General features: G+C 51.2%; 1 protein-coding gene across 2 annotated transcripts in view; it reads left to right on the top strand.

Moving 5' to 3' along the window:
• GRIK5 (glutamate ionotropic receptor kainate type subunit 5) overlaps nt 1-16,981 on the top strand; it is a 51,768-nt gene that overhangs the window by 17,393 nt on the left and 17,394 nt on the right. For both annotated transcript variants that reach the window (XM_072753725.1, XM_072753718.1), the window contains exon 12: nt 3,674-3,877. In XM_072753725.1, the coding sequence (XP_072609826.1) occupies nt 3,674-3,877 (204 nt within the window). The remainder of the gene's footprint in view (nt 1-3,673; nt 3,878-16,981) is intronic.

The raw sequence follows: 16,981 nt of genomic DNA, 5'->3' as shown, positions 1-16,981 counted from the left end.
GGCTCCCTGTGGGAGCCTGATGCAGGATTCAACCCCAGGACCCCAGGATCATGCCCTGGGCCAAAGGCAAACACTCAACCACTGAGCCACCCAGGCACCCCTCAAATATCACAGCTTTTTTTTTTTTTTTTTTTTTTTTTTTTTATATCACAGCTTTAATTTAAGTATTAATACCTCTAGAGTCAATCCTCCAATTTCTTCTTTAGGATTGCTATGGCTCTTCTGACCATTGGCATTTCTGTATACGTTTAAATATTCTACTTCAAAATTTTAAAATATTTTAATATTTAATCTTACAAATTTTAATTAAAAAAATTCATCACATCGGGAGAGGCACAGAAGTTAATACAAATCTATGTAAAATAGAATTGAAAGCACATGGGAGTGAGGAGAGAAAAAAGCCAGGCTCCCTACCCTCCAGGCGCCCATTTTTTTCCTCAGAGGCCACATCCTTCCAGAAATGTCTGTGCATATACAAGCACATCCTTACTTTTTCCTTCACAAAGAGTAGCATATTGTACACGTTGTTCTGTAGCTTGGGTTTTTTTTTTTTCTCCTAATATATCCGATAGAACTTGTTATTTTAGTAGTTGCCTAGGAGTCTTTGATGACATCAATAATCTTTTTAACCTGTCCCAAATTAGGCAGCTTCAGTCTTTGTTCCCACTAGGAGCCGTGCTGCCATGATTCTGTCGGGCGTACATTTTGTGTACAGATGCACAGCCATTTGTGGGATGGATTCTTAGAATCAGACTTAGCACCAGCCCACTGTCTGTCTGCAGTGCTTCCGCAGAAGACTCTGAACAATCTGAAAACCCTGGATGAGAGGTTCCCTAAGACCCTGGGTTCTGTTGGTCTGGCGCCCTGTGTTGAGTCCTAGATCATTGTTTTCTTTTCCTTTCCTTTTTTTTTTTTTAAAGATTTTATTTATTTGAGAGAGAACAAGCACAAGCAGGGGGAGCAGCAGAGGGAGAGGGAGAAGTAGACTCGCCGCCAAGCAGGAAGCCTGACATGGGGCTCCATCCCAAGACCCTGGGATCATGACCTGAGCCGAAGGCAGACACTCAACCGACTGAGCCACCCTGATGCCCCGCCCCCTAGATCATTGTTTTCTGACTTGAGTTCTGTTCATAGGCCCCCATCTTATTTCTGATTCTATAAGTCTAGACCCCAATCCTGAGGCCTTGAACCCAAATCCATAACCCAAGTGCCTCAGCCTTGGTTTTGGAGAACAGATGAGCCTGGTGGAAGGACCAAGGGCTTCACAGTGCACAGTTACTGCATCTTGAGTCCCAGCTTTGTCTCATCTCCCCTGCTTCAGCTGTGTGGCCTCAGACAAGACACTTGACCTCCCTGAGCTTCAGTTCCCTACTCCATATGTCCAGAGAGTTCGGGGAGAGCCTTCCAGCTCCAATGCTGGTGCCTGTCTAGAGGAGTGTTGACTTCTGATTCTCCTGCTTTGATACTTGTCCTGGGTCCCTCCTCTGGCTTCTCCTGTGTTGCTCTCTGATTCTGTCCACTTGAATTCTGTCTAGCACAGGGCTCAAGAGCAGAGCTTTGGAGTCATACCAACTTGTCCATCTCAGCCACTTACTACTTCACTTCTTGGGACCTCAGTGTCCTCATCTCTAAAAGAGGGGTAATAATACCGACCTCCCACGCTGACAGAATAGCTGTCACACAGCAAGCCTACAAGAAATGCTAGCTACTGATGCTATTATTAGCATTATCTCACATTCCTACTCCCCGTTCCACAGTTTTGGGCTTGGAAAGGCGGCTTGGTGAAGAGAGAGAAGCACTGACTTCCCTCCATCCCACTACCCCTCAGCTGTGGGGCTTTGTGTGGTCCGGGAATCCAGAGCCTATACTAAGACTTGGCCTCATAGTACCTGTCACTGGGTAAAAATCACCTTACTTGACCTCCATGAGCCTCAGTTTCCACATGTGTAAATTGAGTTTGATAATGCCTCTGGCATAAGGTCACTGCCAGGAGTTAAAGTGATCCTTCTGGGGGGCACCTGGGGGGCTCAGGCAGTTAAGCATCTGCCTTCTGCTCAGGTCATGATCCCAGGGTCCTGGGACTGAGCTCCACATTGGGCTCCCTGCTCTGCAGGGAGCTTGCTTCTCCCTCTCCCTCTGCCTGCTGCTCTCCCTACTTGTGTTCTCTCTGTGTCAAATAAATAAATAAAATATTTTTAAAAATAAAATAACCTGTTCGAGAGAGCACATGCAGCGCAGGCAGGGGGATGGGGGGTGCTTACACTCGGCAGGTACTCAGTGCGAGGCCACCATTGCAGATATTCTTGCCAAAGCCCTCCCTGCTGTGTCCTAACTCCTAACTTCCTTTGTTCTTAAGTCTGAAGTGACACCATACAAACACCTATTTAGATAATAACTGCATCCCTTTTGTTGACATCACTTTCATATGCCTAATCTTACTAGCCCTAGGCACGTTTTCTCTTCTTCTGTACTTATTTTTGCTGCATTGGGGGTTCCAGTAAACCCCTCAAAAATAAGTATCAAGGTAGCAAACCTGTACAGAGTCTGAGGTGTTTATTTAGCCTGCAGAGCATTGCAAGAATTGGTATTAGAATGTGAATTGTTGTTAACCTTTATAATCAGGACATTTCACAAAACAGCCGAGGAGTCCAGAATTCTTGACGTTGGGCCATCTGGCATCTCAGGCCTGCTTCCCTCATGGTGGCGTCTGCTGGCGCTAAATCCTGGCGGGGCAGACCCTGTGATCCCTTGCTAGCTCATCAAGTCCGTTCAGTGTGTTGCTACAGGTTTGTGCAGACGTAAAGTAGAGGGCACGGTCCCAGCTGGCAGAGTCAGTAGAACATGTGACTCTTGATCTTGGGGTTGTGAGTTTGAGCCCTATGTTGGGTGTAGAGATTACTTGAAAATAAATTTGTCTTAAAAGATTTTATTTATTTGCTCATGAGAGACACACAGAGAGAGGCAGAGACATAGGCAGAGGGAGAAGCAAGCTCCCTATGGGGAACCTGATGTGGAACTCGGTCCTGGGACCCTGGGCTCACGACCTAAGCCAAAGGCAGATGCTCAACTACTGAGCCACCCAGGTGTCCCTTAAAAATAAAATCTTAAAAAAAAAAGTGAAGTAGAGCAGGAGAGAAAATAACCAGGGTCTGCTGCCTTTAGTCGCTAAGGGTAAGGACCATTTTGAAGAACAGTCTATTTAAGTGTGTGTGTGTGTGTGTGTGTGTGTGTGTGTGTGATTTGCATCCGAAAGTAACAGGTATCTTTTACTGTGGGTCCTAGTCAGAAATTTGAAAGCCCCCATTTTAGTTTGGCATAATCTCCTTCCAGTGTGATTAACTATTAGGTAACCTGCCTCACTGATAGGTTGAGGTTTGAGTTTGAGTTTGAGTTTGAGATTTGAGTTTGAGTTTGAGATGATTGATCAGGTTGGCTGGTGGAGATTAAAACAGCTCCCTGTGATCTGCTGGGGGGCGGGGACATCGTCTGGAGACTTTGCCCCAATGTTCCAGGCCTACTCCGCACTCTGAGCATCTGTAGCCAAGGAATGGATGCAGCGATTCCATCCCACGCTGAGGCGGATTCCTGATCTGGCGGCCCAGCCCGGGCTCCGGGATCCCCAAACAGCCCCTAGATGCTCAATCTCTGACCTCGCTTCTCTGCTGCTTCCCAGGAGAACCCGTATGTCATGCGCCGGCCAAACTTCCAGGCCCTCTCTGGGAATGAGCGTTTTGAGGGCTTCTGTGTGGACATGCTGCGAGAGCTGGCCGAGCTCCTGCGCTTCCGTTACCGCCTGCGGCTGGTGGAGGATGGGCTCTACGGGGCACCCGAGCCCAATGGCTCCTGGACGGGCATGGTCGGCGAGCTCATCAACCGGGTACGGCTGGGCCAGGTCTGGGGAGGGGGCTGTGGCCCAGGTGGGCATGGGGAGGCCGGCAAGCAAGCAGCCAGTGGCTGCTCCAAGTACTCTGGTATATAACAAGAGGTGCGCTGTGTTCTTGTACCTGGTGAATGCCATGGGCAGGTGCGGGGCAGGTGGGGACGAGAGACAATATATCACCTCCTTTGTCTTGCTTTGCTGCATGCTCCTCTAGCATCACCTTGGCTTGGCTGGTGCTCAGGATTTTTTGAGTGAACAAAAAAGCCATGGAGTTAGAACTGGATAAAGACTGTAGAGGTGGGCGGTTTCCTGCAGGAGGCAGGCCTAGGTTGGGAGGCCAGGGATGGCGCTCGCTTGTGTGCTGTGTCCTGCCCCTGCCAGGGGGGCCTGGCACATTGCAGACATTGAAGCTATGTGTTGAACTCACAAGTCCCCACACTCAGAAGGTGTTTATTGAGCACCTAATGCGTATGTTGCACCATGCTGGGCATAGGATATAGTGGATCTGGACCCTGCTCTCAAAAGGTCAGGTTGTCCTTGAGATTCAGGAAAGCAAATGACCTACAAGATAGCCCTCAGGGCTATGATGGGAGAAACTCAGAGGAGGGGCCCAGAGGAGGCTCCTGATCCAGCCAGGCATCCAGGGAGGTCTTCCTTGAAAAAGTGAAGCCCAAACAGACTCCCAAAGGGTGTGAAGGGTTCAACAGGGGGCTGAAGGGGGTGTGGGGGCAGGGGAATGTGTTCAGAGTGGAGGAAATGGCATTTTTACAAGGGACATCAGGGTGAGGGAGAGTGGGGTGCCCTGGAAGGGACCTGATTGTAGGTGGGATTTGGATGGAAGGGAAAAGGGAGAGAGGCAGGGGTGTGGGAGGTGGGAGGTGAGGATAATGTGGAAAAAATATTTTGGAGTCAGACCAGTCTGGGTTTGAATCCTCAGGTGAGTTGTTTCTCTTTCTTTAACTTCTCTTTTTCCCCTCCTGTGGATGGAGATGGTGATGCCTCACACGTCTGTCAGGAGGGTTTCAGGAAACGGGGACAGCACCAGACATGTCACTTGTCAGAGGCAGAGGATCTCAATGTGTATTCCCTCTTTTCATTCCAGGCAGGAAAAAGCCATGTGGGCAAGTACCTGGAGGCAGGACTGTTCTATGCTAGACAAACAGGCTCCAGACACCCCAGGCAGGTGTACATATTAAGGACCTGTGGCTACAAACAGTCAGGGAAGCTTTGACATTGGACTTGGCTGAGGACATCTAGGATCCTTACCCTCCTGTCTCTTCCATCCCAGAATTCACTGCCTCCAAGCCCCTGAATGTCACCAGGGTAGACTTGAGAAGGCCGTTTTGCATGACAAGGGCAGTTTATTCCTTAGGGCACCGATTTTCAAAGGCTGTTTTGACTGCAGAACCTTTTTTCCCCCCAATTGAAAGCATCCTCAGAACCCCAGACAGAGCAGAATAGCTCTGGTGGAGGCAGGGGTAGGGGTGTCCCTGGGGTCCTGGTGGCTAAGTCTCTCCCACCTCACCCCATGAGCAGGCCTGAGGCACTGCCCCACGGCTGCCAGCCTATTTGAAAGCATCTGTCCTGGGTGGATTTAAAGGTCCCAGAGCCAGAGTCTGAGAAGGGAGGGGGCATGGAGCACTGTCGGCCCAGCACCCACCCGACTGGCCAGCTTCTCCGTGACTTCCATTTCCACGTCCTAGTCTTCAGTTATGTAGGTTCAGAACTTTTAACATTCATCAGGGTCCCTGGAAGTAAGCCGACTGCGGGAGAGTAGCCCCCAACCAGTCACTATAAATAGAATACCAGTTTATTCAACAAAGAAGTAGCAGGATAGTCTGATTTATGGCCACATGACCTGGGGGAAGAGTCTTAACCTCCTGAGCTTCAGGCCTATCCTACAGCATGAGCTAGGATCGGGCACCATGGTGTCCGGAGTGAGCATAGCACAGAGGCTGGGGGGAGCTTTTCTGATGAGCTGCTGTGATTGTGATCTTGAGTCCTATTGGAATCTTGGCTCTGCTGCATACTAGCTGTGTGACCTTGGGCGAGTTACCAACCACTCTGTTAGCATCATTTCTTCAGCAGTAAATTGGAGGAATAAGAGTGGCCAGTACACACCACGGTCTTGAGCATGAAACAAGTTATTTCTGAGGCTCAGAATGGAGCCTGGAAGGTAGTGCGTATTATAAGCATGTGTTTTATTTATATTCCTATTAATATACTAATAAGAATACTAATAATACTGGTATATATTAATAATACCGACGTGGCCAACACATGCATACATTCATGTGTTTGTGTGTTCCCTAGCCAGCTAGCATTTACTGAGGGCCTACTGTATACCAGGCCCTGTGCTACACCCTGGGGATACAGTAGTCAGGCCTGGCCTTGCTCTTACTGAACAGGTTGAAGAGTTTGGCCATGAGCAGGGGGCTCACAGCATATGCCCCCAAAGGTCTCAGAATCACTGGGATTGGGGGTGGGCAGCAGGATGACCTGCAGGGAGGTATGGGGATAGTAGAGATGAGACAGGGGGAGGCTTGTGAGCACCAGGGCTTGGTGACTGCTGGGGGGGCGGGGTGGGACACGGGAGAAAGGACTGAGTTTCTCTGTTGTTCGTTGCTTGGGCAGCTGGGTGGCGGCGATGACATTTAGGGAGAGAACACTGGAGGAGGAGCAGGCTAGGAGCGCGAAGGATGGGCGGGGCTTGGCCCTGCAGAGGCTCAGCTGCCTGCTGCCCGTGGGATGGCCGAGTACACGGAGCTTCATGCGGGTACTCGCCATGGCCTCCCAGCAGCGGCAGCAGCTGCCTTTGTTGACACCACACCACATGCCAGAGGCTTTTGAAGTGTTACTTAAAGGTCCTAAAAATCGCAGTCTTCCCACTGCTGCTCCGGGGCTCAGAGGGGAAGGGACTTGCCTCCCCTCACCATGGGGCGCAGCCAGGTGTGTCTGACCCAAGGCCCTTCCCAGACCCCCAGCAGGTCTTCAGGAAGCCCAGAGTGGATCTGATGATGCACTCACACTGTGCCAGGGCCTTGCCTAAGCTTTCTGAACTGTATGAATTCCACCCCATGAGGAGGGCCTGGTATTAGCCCTGTTTTCTGTAATGGAGAGTGAGACACCAAGGTACCATGTCCAGGCCACACGGCTGGTGGCTGTCACAGCCAGGGCTGGCCCCCATCAGGCTGGCCTGGTGCTGACAAGTGACTTCCAGATGGAAGACGGCCCAGGGCACTGGAATCTCCCCAGTCACCCCACCCGTCCCTGGGCCAGTCTTAAATTCTAGTCCCTTTATTCCACCCAGTGGCCATTGCTGGAATTGGCTTCTCCCTGTCCTTACTGCCATGGCACGAAGTCAGGCTCTCACCAGGCTCTTCACTGACTTCTTGGCCTCCCATCTCTCTCCATTCTGGTTTGTCCTCCAGTAGGATCTCCTGTGGTACAAGTCTGGCCTGTCATTCACATGGTGTAGCCAGAACACCTTCCCACCCCCAAGAGAAAGCCTGTGCTCTCTGGCCCTTCTCTCAAGGGCAAAGCAGATATCTTAGGTTGGTCCAGGGAAGCAGACCCTGAGGTGGACTTTAGCAGGCTGAAGGCCCACTTGGAAATCAGCCCTGTGAGGGAGTGAAGGAGCAAGCCTGGGCAGAGGAGGGAGTAGAGTTGCAGTGCACTTAGACTGGGCCTCAGTTGGCCATCACAGCCCCCCGAGGTGAGGGGGCAGGCCTGTATATGCCCCACCAACTTGTCATGGGAAGGGGCTGTCCTCAAGGAGGCTCTTCCAGCCACCAAGCGGAGAGTGATCCCCACCAGCACGCTTGGCAGCTGGATCAGTGAGTGCCCGATCCTGAGGGAGGGGGTCTGAGTGGCCTCTGCTGCAGCTACTACAGCCATGAGCTAGTTAGGAGTTAGGAAGAGCCAGCTTCAGTTGTCTGCATTCCCATGAGATCCTTGAGAGGCACATCATGTCTCTGGATTCAGTGTCTCCTCTTGAAATGGGGATGATATTACCTTCACAGGGTTTTGGAGGGGGTGGTGAGGGAGAGTACAAGGCCCTAGAGCAGAACCTGGATCATGGAGGCCTTGTGGACAAGGAACTGGGATGTTGTTTTTACTGTGTGTGAAGCCAGTGGAAGAGTGTAGGCAGAGAATATGCTGTGATCTAATTTGTTTTTTCTCTTTTTATTGAGGTCAAATTCACATAACATAAAATTAACCATCTTGAAGTGTATAATTCAGCGGCAAGTAGTTTGTGCAACCATCACCTCTACCTAGTACTAAAATGTTTTCTTGACCTTCTAAAGAAATCCCCATAGCCATAGTCAGGTCCCATTCCCCTTTTCCCCAGCCCCTGGCAACCACCAGTCTCTCCATCTCCATGGATTTACTTATTCAAGATACTTCCTACAAGTGGAATTACCCAATACGTGGCTTTCTGTGTGTGGCTTCTTTGGTCCAACATCACATGTTCAAGATCCATCTATGTCATAGCGCGGATCAGCGCTGCATTCTTTTTTTAGGGCTGAATAATGTTCCACTATATGGACATATGACCTTGACTAATTTTTAAATCACTTTAAAATGATTGCTCTGGCTACTCTCTTGAGCAATAACTGTAGTAGGACAAGAGTAGAGACAGGATGGTCTGGTTAAAAATCCGTTAGAGGGTTCAAAAGACAGAAGATGAGGGCTCGTACTGGAGTGGTAGCCATGTTGGGTGCAGTTGAGAGGGAGAGGGCAATTAAGGGTGACTTCAGGGTGTGGCCTGAGCAGCTGAGTGGGTGATGAGGCTGGCTCCCACCCTGGGGAGGATGTGGGAGGAACAGTTTGATTTGGGTCTGGGGAAATAAGGGTTGTCTCTGGGCGTGGATCGCTTGGGGTGACTAACATTTGAGAGGAGAAATATGGATTTCATTGTGCAGCTGAGCGTGAGTTATTTAGCTCAGCCCCTATTTGGGTGGTTTCCAGTTTTTGCTGGTATAGACGATGCCACCATCAGCTGGGCCTGTGGATTTGTGGGTGTATTCCTAAAGGAGAAACTCCAAACTGCGGAAGCGCTGGGTCAAAGAGTACGAATGTGTTTTAAGCAGAGACTGCCAAATAGATGTTCAGAAAGGTTCCACCAATTTATATTCCCCCCAGAAGTGCACGGGAATGTCACATTTCCCACACTCTTGCCAACAAGCGGTATAATCAATCTTTTGGGGGAAAAAAAAAAAAACCTCTGCCGATCTCAAAGGCCAAAAATAATACCTTATTTTTCCCACCTAAACAGAACATTACCTGGCTGCATACTAATCCCCATGTGGATAGACTGTAGTTTATTGAAGCATGTTTTTGTACTTAGTTGTTTCCAGGTATTTTTATTTGTGTTGATATAAACAATCAGAAGCAAATATCTTTATGCGCAAAATCTTTGTACTGCATTGTAGCTGATTAGGACTGATTCTCTGAATAGAATGACTGCATAAAAGAGGACCCTTTGTATGGCTTTTGTTATATTTTGTTGAACCACTTTCAGAAAAGCTAGAGCAGTTTCTATAGGCTTCTTCTCACACAGAGGATTTTGGTTGGCTTTTGGAGATTTAGACATCCCACCCCTCAACCCGCTGCCATCATTTTTATAGATGATAGGTCACTTTGATTTTTCCTGTTTTGCCTGGTGGACCACAGCGAGTCTTATGTAGTTGGGTGATAGAGTCTAAGCCCAAGCTCAACTCAGAACGGGCCTGCTAGGTCCACAGACCCACCCTGAGTTTTCCTACATCCCATTGTATAATTGGAAGAGGCATACGTGACAACCAGCAGAATCCCACACTGGCTTGCTGACCCATATAGTCAGGGCCATTATGGTAAAAGAGCCAAGTGGAAGACCCTAGAATTCCCTGCCTTTCCCAGGATAGTAATCCAAAAGCAGTTCTACATCCTTTGGGGATTGCAGAGATTAGTGCCATCATTAACGGCTTGAAAGAAGCAGAAGTAGTGATCTCATCTACAGTCAACTGGGCGATTCGGCCTATGCAGAAGGCAGATGGATCTTGGACAACTGTGGATTATTGTAAATGTAATCAGGCAGCGACTCCAACTGCAGTCGCTGGCCCAAATGAAGTCCCTTTATTGGAGCAAGTCAACAAGGCCCTTGGCAGCTGGTGTGTGTTCCTGATCTGGCAAATGCTTTTTCCTGAGGCCCACCAAATGCCTCAGTCTCGTCTCAGGGTGACATCCCATTCCCTTGCCTTCTGCCATTGCACAGGCCACAGAGAATTTGATCCTGGCAGTGGCCCCGGGGTCATGCTGGTCCACTTACCCTGGCAACATTACATGATCGGATCTCGGGAGCAGGATGTCACATTTAAAGGGGTTGGCAGTAAACCTGCTGCTGACATCTGGCAGTCAGGGTCCAATCTGAAGACAAAAAATAGCCCCAGGTACCAACAGAATCACATCAGCTACTTGAACAGAGAGGATGTGATACAAAGAATTGTTACCTAGATGTCAAGCTGGTGAGCCAGATAACTGAAAGAATAGAAAGGAAAGTGAGGGGTTACAGGTTCAGGGCTGCAGGAAATGGCCGCCACCCTGAGGCCTAAGAGGACAAGAGAGGCAGTTGGAAAAGGGGAAAACCTAGAAACTCGGATAAGAGGTCCCACAGAACTGAAACCCAGACCTCTGAGAAGGGGCCACTGTTTGGTACTGGTGACGTATGGTGGGGTTGGGGATCTGGGCGTAAGTTGTGTGCTGCTTCAACCTGTTTACTAAACAACCAACATGGCTTTTCATCTTGAGGGAGGCCTAGAACACACGAAGGCTCTGCAGCAAGTCCCAGCTGTGTGCAGGCTGATCTGCCACTTGGGCCTGATGCCCCTGCAGGTCCAGGGATATGCAGAACGCTGGTGGCAAATAAGGACACAGACACCCAGAGGTGACTCACAGCAGAGACCTCTGGGGTTTTGGAGTGGTTTGTGCTCTCTTCTGTGGCTATCTAGTCTCCTTTTGAGAAAATGCTCGTTACTGGGCCCTCCTAGAGGCTGAATGGTGAGTGACCATGTGGCCTGTGTCCTCTGGGGACCTGGCTGTTGTCATTTCTGCTTGAGTCGGGGTCCTGCCAGGAGATAAGGCAGGCCAAATGTTTGAATGAAGAGAATTATTTACTAGGAATAAAGTTGTTAACTAGGTAACTAAGAAGGTTAAAGTTGAACCTTTAATACAGGGATCAGCAAGCTTTTTCTGTAAAGGCCAGATATTAAGTAGGTTTGGCTTTCAGGCCATAGTGTCACCACTAGTCAACAAGCATTCACAGGTGATACCTAAACAAATGGGAGTGGGTATGTTCCAATAGAACTTTATTCACAAAATCAGGCATTGGACTTGGCCTGATGGCCTCAGTTTGCACACCTTTGCTCTCAGGTATTGTGGAGGTCGCAAGGCAGGAAATGGCTGCATCCCTAGTTCTGAAGGGACAGAGAGAGGAGCTGAAATTACTGGAAACTTAGAGGAAGGTGCTCACTGGCTGGCACTGGTTTCCCGGAGAGGGGCTCAGTGAGGTCGGTTCTGCAGGGAAGTCACAAACTGAATTCATGGATTCATCTGCGGCCTCAGGACGAATAGCTGCTGCAGGGGTGGAGCACCCAGGTGGGGGAGGCAGGGGCACACTGAGGAGCAGGTCCCTTCGCCTTCCTCCAGCATTGCAGCAGCCCGCTAGCGCCCTCTGTTGGCAGAGTCTGACCGGGAGCTGCCGGCGAGGCGGAACCGTGGTTTGCGCGGAGCAGGGATAGGGGGCGAGCTTGGGGCTGGGGTGGGATGCATGCTCACAAGTGCTCTGGTTGGCTTTTCGGCATTCAGACAGCCTCCCCGCCCCGTCATTTCTACAGATGGCTCATCATTTGGATTTTTCCTGATTTAATTCCAGAGATTAAATGTCAGCGTCCCCTTGTGGAGGTAAACCTCTAAGAACTAGATGACTCTGCCAGGAAATCAAGGGTGAGGAGGAGGAGGGAGAAGCAGAGCTCCAAAGGCCCTAAGGAGAACGTAGAAGGAGATTGCAGGGTTTAAGGATTCATCTGTCCGCCTTCAGAATTAAATCTAAATCTGCCACCTGACTCCACCACTACCTAGCCCCACCCCCAGGTATTTCCATGGACTTCATTCTGTCCTCGGGAACCCTGTTTCACTGTTGCCCCTGTGGTCTGTTCTCACAGTGGCCAGATCACATCATCCCCCTGCACACACCCTCCAATGTGACATCCTCTGTTGTCCTTGGAGTAGAATCCAGCCCCCTTCCCATGTGTGCAAGGCGCTGCAGGGCTCCGATCCTTGCTCTGCCCTCCCAGGGGGGTTCCAGCCACCCGGGACACTGCAAGTCCCTTCCCATCACAGGGGCTGTATGTGCTTATCTCGCAGCCTGGGACTTTCTCCCTGGTTCTTCTTGGGCCTTGCTCCACACTTTGCTTCACTCAAGACTTCCCTGCAGTGGGGCGGGGGGTGGGTGGGGAGGGTTGGGGTGGTGGTCTCCAAACTAGTGTCTTCCAGCAGTCTTCATCATGTTGCCCTGCTTTGTTTTTCTTCATAGCACCTGTCACTATCCACCATTATATATTTATATTCACTGCTGGGTTCCCAGAGGTAGAACCATGTTTGGTCAGTGTTGGGTGTTCTGTAAATATTGGTCAAGTAGGTAAATGAGTGGATGGCCAGAGAGAATAGGCAGAGTGGCTGCAACGGGGAGGCACAGGGCAACATGGTGGGTGTCTTAGTCTGTTTGTCCTTCTGTAACAGAATACCACAGACTGGGTGGCTTATGAGCAACAGAAATTTATTTCTCACAGTTCTGGAGGCTGGGAAAGTCCAAAATCAAGGTGCCAGCAGATCTGGTGTCTAGTGAGGGGCCTCTTCCTGGCTCACAGATGGCCATCTTGCTATGTCTATATGGTGGAGCGATGGAATGGGATGAGGGCACCAGTTCTATTCATGAGGCTCCAGCCTCATGACCTCCTCACCTCCCAAAGGCCCACCTCCTAACACTGTCATGTTACAGGTTAAGATTTCAACATATGAATTTGTAGAGGGGGGAACGCACTCAGTATGTAGCAGTGGGGTGGAGGCTGAGTGGGGCAGGGCCTCAGTGGGCCGAGTGAGGAGAGTTGGGATAACAGTTTAAGGAGAGTGAGAGTTGTTGCCAGGTTTAAGCAGGGCTACTGTGACCAGGCTGTAGTTTGGGGGGGTCCCTCAGGCAGCTGGCTGACCTTTCCAGGCCTGAGACATGGTGGTCCGGGCTGGAGCAGAACAGTGAAGGTGGAAGAAGTGATGGATTCTAGAGGTGTCTGGGGAGCAGAATCAGGAGAGCTTGAGGATGGAAGCAGTGAGGGGTGGGGGGATGTCAAGGATGCCCGTCTGCTTCCGCCTGGGACAATGCTGGGCAGAGGGTGGAGGCTTCTGCCTAGGTTGACATGGATAGAGGGTGAGGACTGAGTTTGCTGTGTGTTGACGAGAAGTTAAAATTCACTCTAGTCATTTGCAAAGTGCCCATCTCCCGAGCTCCCAGGACCAGAGAGGAGTCACACACCTGGGCCCTGACCTCAGATGCCCCCGGCCATGGAAGGTGGGGACAGTGGACAGGTGAAGCCCCTAGAGGGATACTGGTTCTGAATCCCGGGATCAGCGAGGGCCTCCATTTCTTCACATGTAAAATGGTGAGAAAGATGGTCCCTCTGACAGGGTTGCTTTGGGGACTATGTAAGCTACTCTTGGGAGGGAAAGCCCTAAAATGGTGGCCAGGAGTCACATGCTGCATAAGTGTTAGCCTCTGCAGCCATGTAAGGTTCCATAAAGCACAGGGAAGGAGAGCTTTCTCTGTCTGGGACATTCTGGGAGGCCCCTGGAGGAGGGGTGACATTCCTGGTTCTTCAGAGGATACATGATGTGTCCAGCTGGGCCTGCTTTTGCAGGTTTAGTTGCAGAGGCAGAGACGCGAATGGATGTTTTCCAAACTGAGCTAAATGCTGTGATAGATCAAAGGGTGTTGAGCATGTGGGGGATCCATAGAAGGTGCTGCAGAGGAGGGAAGCTAGGGACCCTGTAGAAGTGGGTGAGATCCAGTTCTGCAGGGCAGAGTGGGATGCCTCGGGCAAAAGGAATGGTGTGTTCAGTGATGCAGAGGCCAGAAAGCAGCTGGCGTGAGAGAGGGGGCGAGAGGCCCAGGAATATTTTAGGGAACTGTAACAGCCCTAGGTGCCATTCAGAGAGGCCAGGCTTGGTCAAAATCCAGCAATATTTGTTAGGAACCCCTCTGTAGATCCTGGGGTACACCTCTAACCAAATAGGCAGGGAACTTATAATTTAGTAGGAAAGCTGGTCCATTAATAAGCAAACAGGCAGGGTCATCTCCAGGACTGCTAAAAAGCAGAATATAAAGCAGGGTAATGGGTAATACAAGAGAGAAGACCCTGGCGTAGGGGTAAATGGCATCTAGAGGCCTCTGTGGGGAGGCCTGAAGGAGTGAAGTGTGAGCTAAACTTCGAGTGGTGAGAAAGAGCTACAGAGGAGCACATGCAAAGGCCCTGAGCTGGGGAATGAGCCTTCTGTGTTGAAGAGCAAAAGGCAGTCATTGTGGCTGCAGCCAAATGGGTGAGGGGAGAGGGCATGAGGTGAGGCCAGCAGGCAGGTGGGTCTCAGATCATCTAGGGCCTCTTGGCCAGGAAAAGGATTTGTTTTAGGTGCAGTGCAGAGCCACTCAGGGCACTTTAACAGGGGACTTTCCCTCTGGACTGTGGGGTTCTGAGTGGTGGCCAGGGGGCTGGTGAGGTAGCTGATAAGGTTATTAGAAGAGAGGGATGCCTGGGTAGCTCAGTGATTGAGCATCTGCCCTCAGCTCAGAGCATGATCCTGGGTCTGGGGATCAAGTCCAACATCCAGCTTCCTTCCGGGAGCCTGCTTCTCCCTCTCCCTATGTCTCTGCCTCTCTCTGTCTTTCATGAATAAATAAATAAAATAAAAGGATTGTCAGGAGAGAGACTCTGATGGTCAGGGCCTGGTCAGAGGGGATGGACGGAAGTGGACAGATCAGAGTTATGTTTTGGCAGCAGAGCCGCTGCCCTTCCTACTGGAAGAGATGTGGAGAATTCGGGAAAGGGAAAGAAGCAGGTTTGGCCTAGGTATTGGCTCGAGGCAAGGTGTCCAGAGTGGGTGAGGAGGCTAGTGAGCCAAGCATGGATGGAGCAGAAAGGAGGGAGCAAGACTAGAGACCAGCAGCACCTTCCTGAGCCCTGTCTGCAGTGCCACTGACTCCTGCTTTCCTAAGTGGAGACTCGGGCCCCCATGGAGGGCCTTCCCAGGGCACACATCCTGTGGGTGCATAAAAGTAATAGGATTCCTGTAATAGTGACATTGCTCCTGGCAGTTCACCTATTAGTCATGAGAGTGGCAAGATGCTCCTTACTGTCACCATTAAGAATTCCCAAGGGTATGCCCCAAATTTAGCCAGGCTCTGGGCCCCTGCCGCACCCTCCCAACTCTGGATCCTGCTGTGGGGCTGTGCCCTCTCCCAGCTCTCACGTCACCCTGGAGCTGGTGCTATCTCCCTCGCTCCACGCTTGTCTTCTGACCTGCGCCCCAGTTCTGTCCACACCTGTATTACCTCATGTGCTCTCAGTCTCAGCTGCTTCTGTGTGAGCGTGTGTCTCCTCCTGGGCCAGTGATCCAGGACCTCTTCTCTTATTTCAGCCCCATGGGTAGTCTCTGCTTGAATTTAGAGTCAATTCTGGGATCTGGTTGGGGGCTGAGGGATAGTCAGTAGGCCTGGCAGGGGTATCCTGGGAGCCAGGTGGCAACCCCAGGACCAAGAGAGCTGTGTGAAACATCTCGTCCAACCCCCACCCCCATTTTGCAGATGAGCAAACTGAGGCCCAGAGACGCGGAAGCCCCTGCCCGAGGTCACCCAGCGAACTCAGGGCAGAGCCGGGGCTCCCCATTCCCGCACCTGGCGCTTTCCAGCGCCCTGCCCTGCCCTGCCTGCTCCGTCATGTATGTACGCATGTGAGAGCCGCGTGTGCCTCTAGGGAATGCCCCTCCACCCTGTGTCTCCACTCCTCCCTACACTGTGTGTAGGGCAGGAGTCTGTCTGCCTGCACCCGTGCTGGTGGTCCGCCTCTGGGTCAGCCTGTGTCTTAGACGTGTGTGTGGATGTGGTGTGGTGTGCACATGTCAGTGGTGGCATACACATGACCGTGGGCAGTGCTCACGTGTGCAGTGTGTACGTGTGCCTGTGTGGCGGGAAGGGTGTGCAAAGTGCTGGGTGTTTCCCAGGCTCATGTCTGGCCCACAGCTAAAGGCCGGCTAAGTCCACTTGGGCTGGAGCAAAATGATCCTTTTGGATTAGGGATTCTGGGTATGCCAGCCAGACCCTAACCCAAACCCTTCTCTCTGTCGCGCTGCACCCACTCCCCACCCTCACTACCTCAGACCTGGACCCTGGGTACCCCTCCCCCACTCAAGACATGTAGCTTCCCCCAAGGTCATTATGTCAGTTATGCTGGGCGCCGGTCCTATGTCAGGGCAGGGGTGCCTTTATGTACACACGTAAGTCACCAGTGCCTGCCGGTGGCAGGAGAGGTCCCATCTCTGCCTTAAGGTCCCTTGGCTCCTGCCTTGACTGACTAGTGCCTTGGCCTCTCTGAGACTCAGTTTCTCCATCTATAAAATAGGGCTAATAGTGGCCCTTCGGGAGCTGTTGGAAGGAAGATTCAAGGCAATCTATAGAAAGTGTTAACTAGGGTGGAGCCTGGTGCAAAGTCAGTGCAGAGTAAACGTTCCATGTTGTGAACTGTAAAGACAAGAGAGGAAACCAAGGCCTGAGTGGGTCAGCGTCCTGGCATCTCAGCATCAGCAGGCGCTCTCTAGGACTGAGCAGTGACGGAGGTGGGAGATATGCAGGTCCCCGGGGAGTTTATAAAGCAGGGCCTTAACAGTGAACTTGACAGGATGAGGAGGGGCAGCCGGGCAGGGAAGAGGTCACAGGAGCGTCTTCCCGCAGACATGTGATGACAGGGGTCCTATTCTGGCCCCAAGGTGCTGCTCTGGAGACAGCGTGGGCTCCTGGCTCCT

The sequence above is a fragment of the Vulpes vulpes genome, chromosome 1 (genome assembly GCF_048418805.1).
Source record: "Vulpes vulpes isolate BD-2025 chromosome 1, VulVul3, whole genome shotgun sequence".
Taxonomy (NCBI): Eukaryota; Metazoa; Chordata; class Mammalia; order Carnivora; family Canidae; genus Vulpes; species Vulpes vulpes.
The sequence above is the reverse complement of the archived record's forward strand: the minus strand, read 5'-3'. Positions and strand labels throughout refer to the sequence as shown.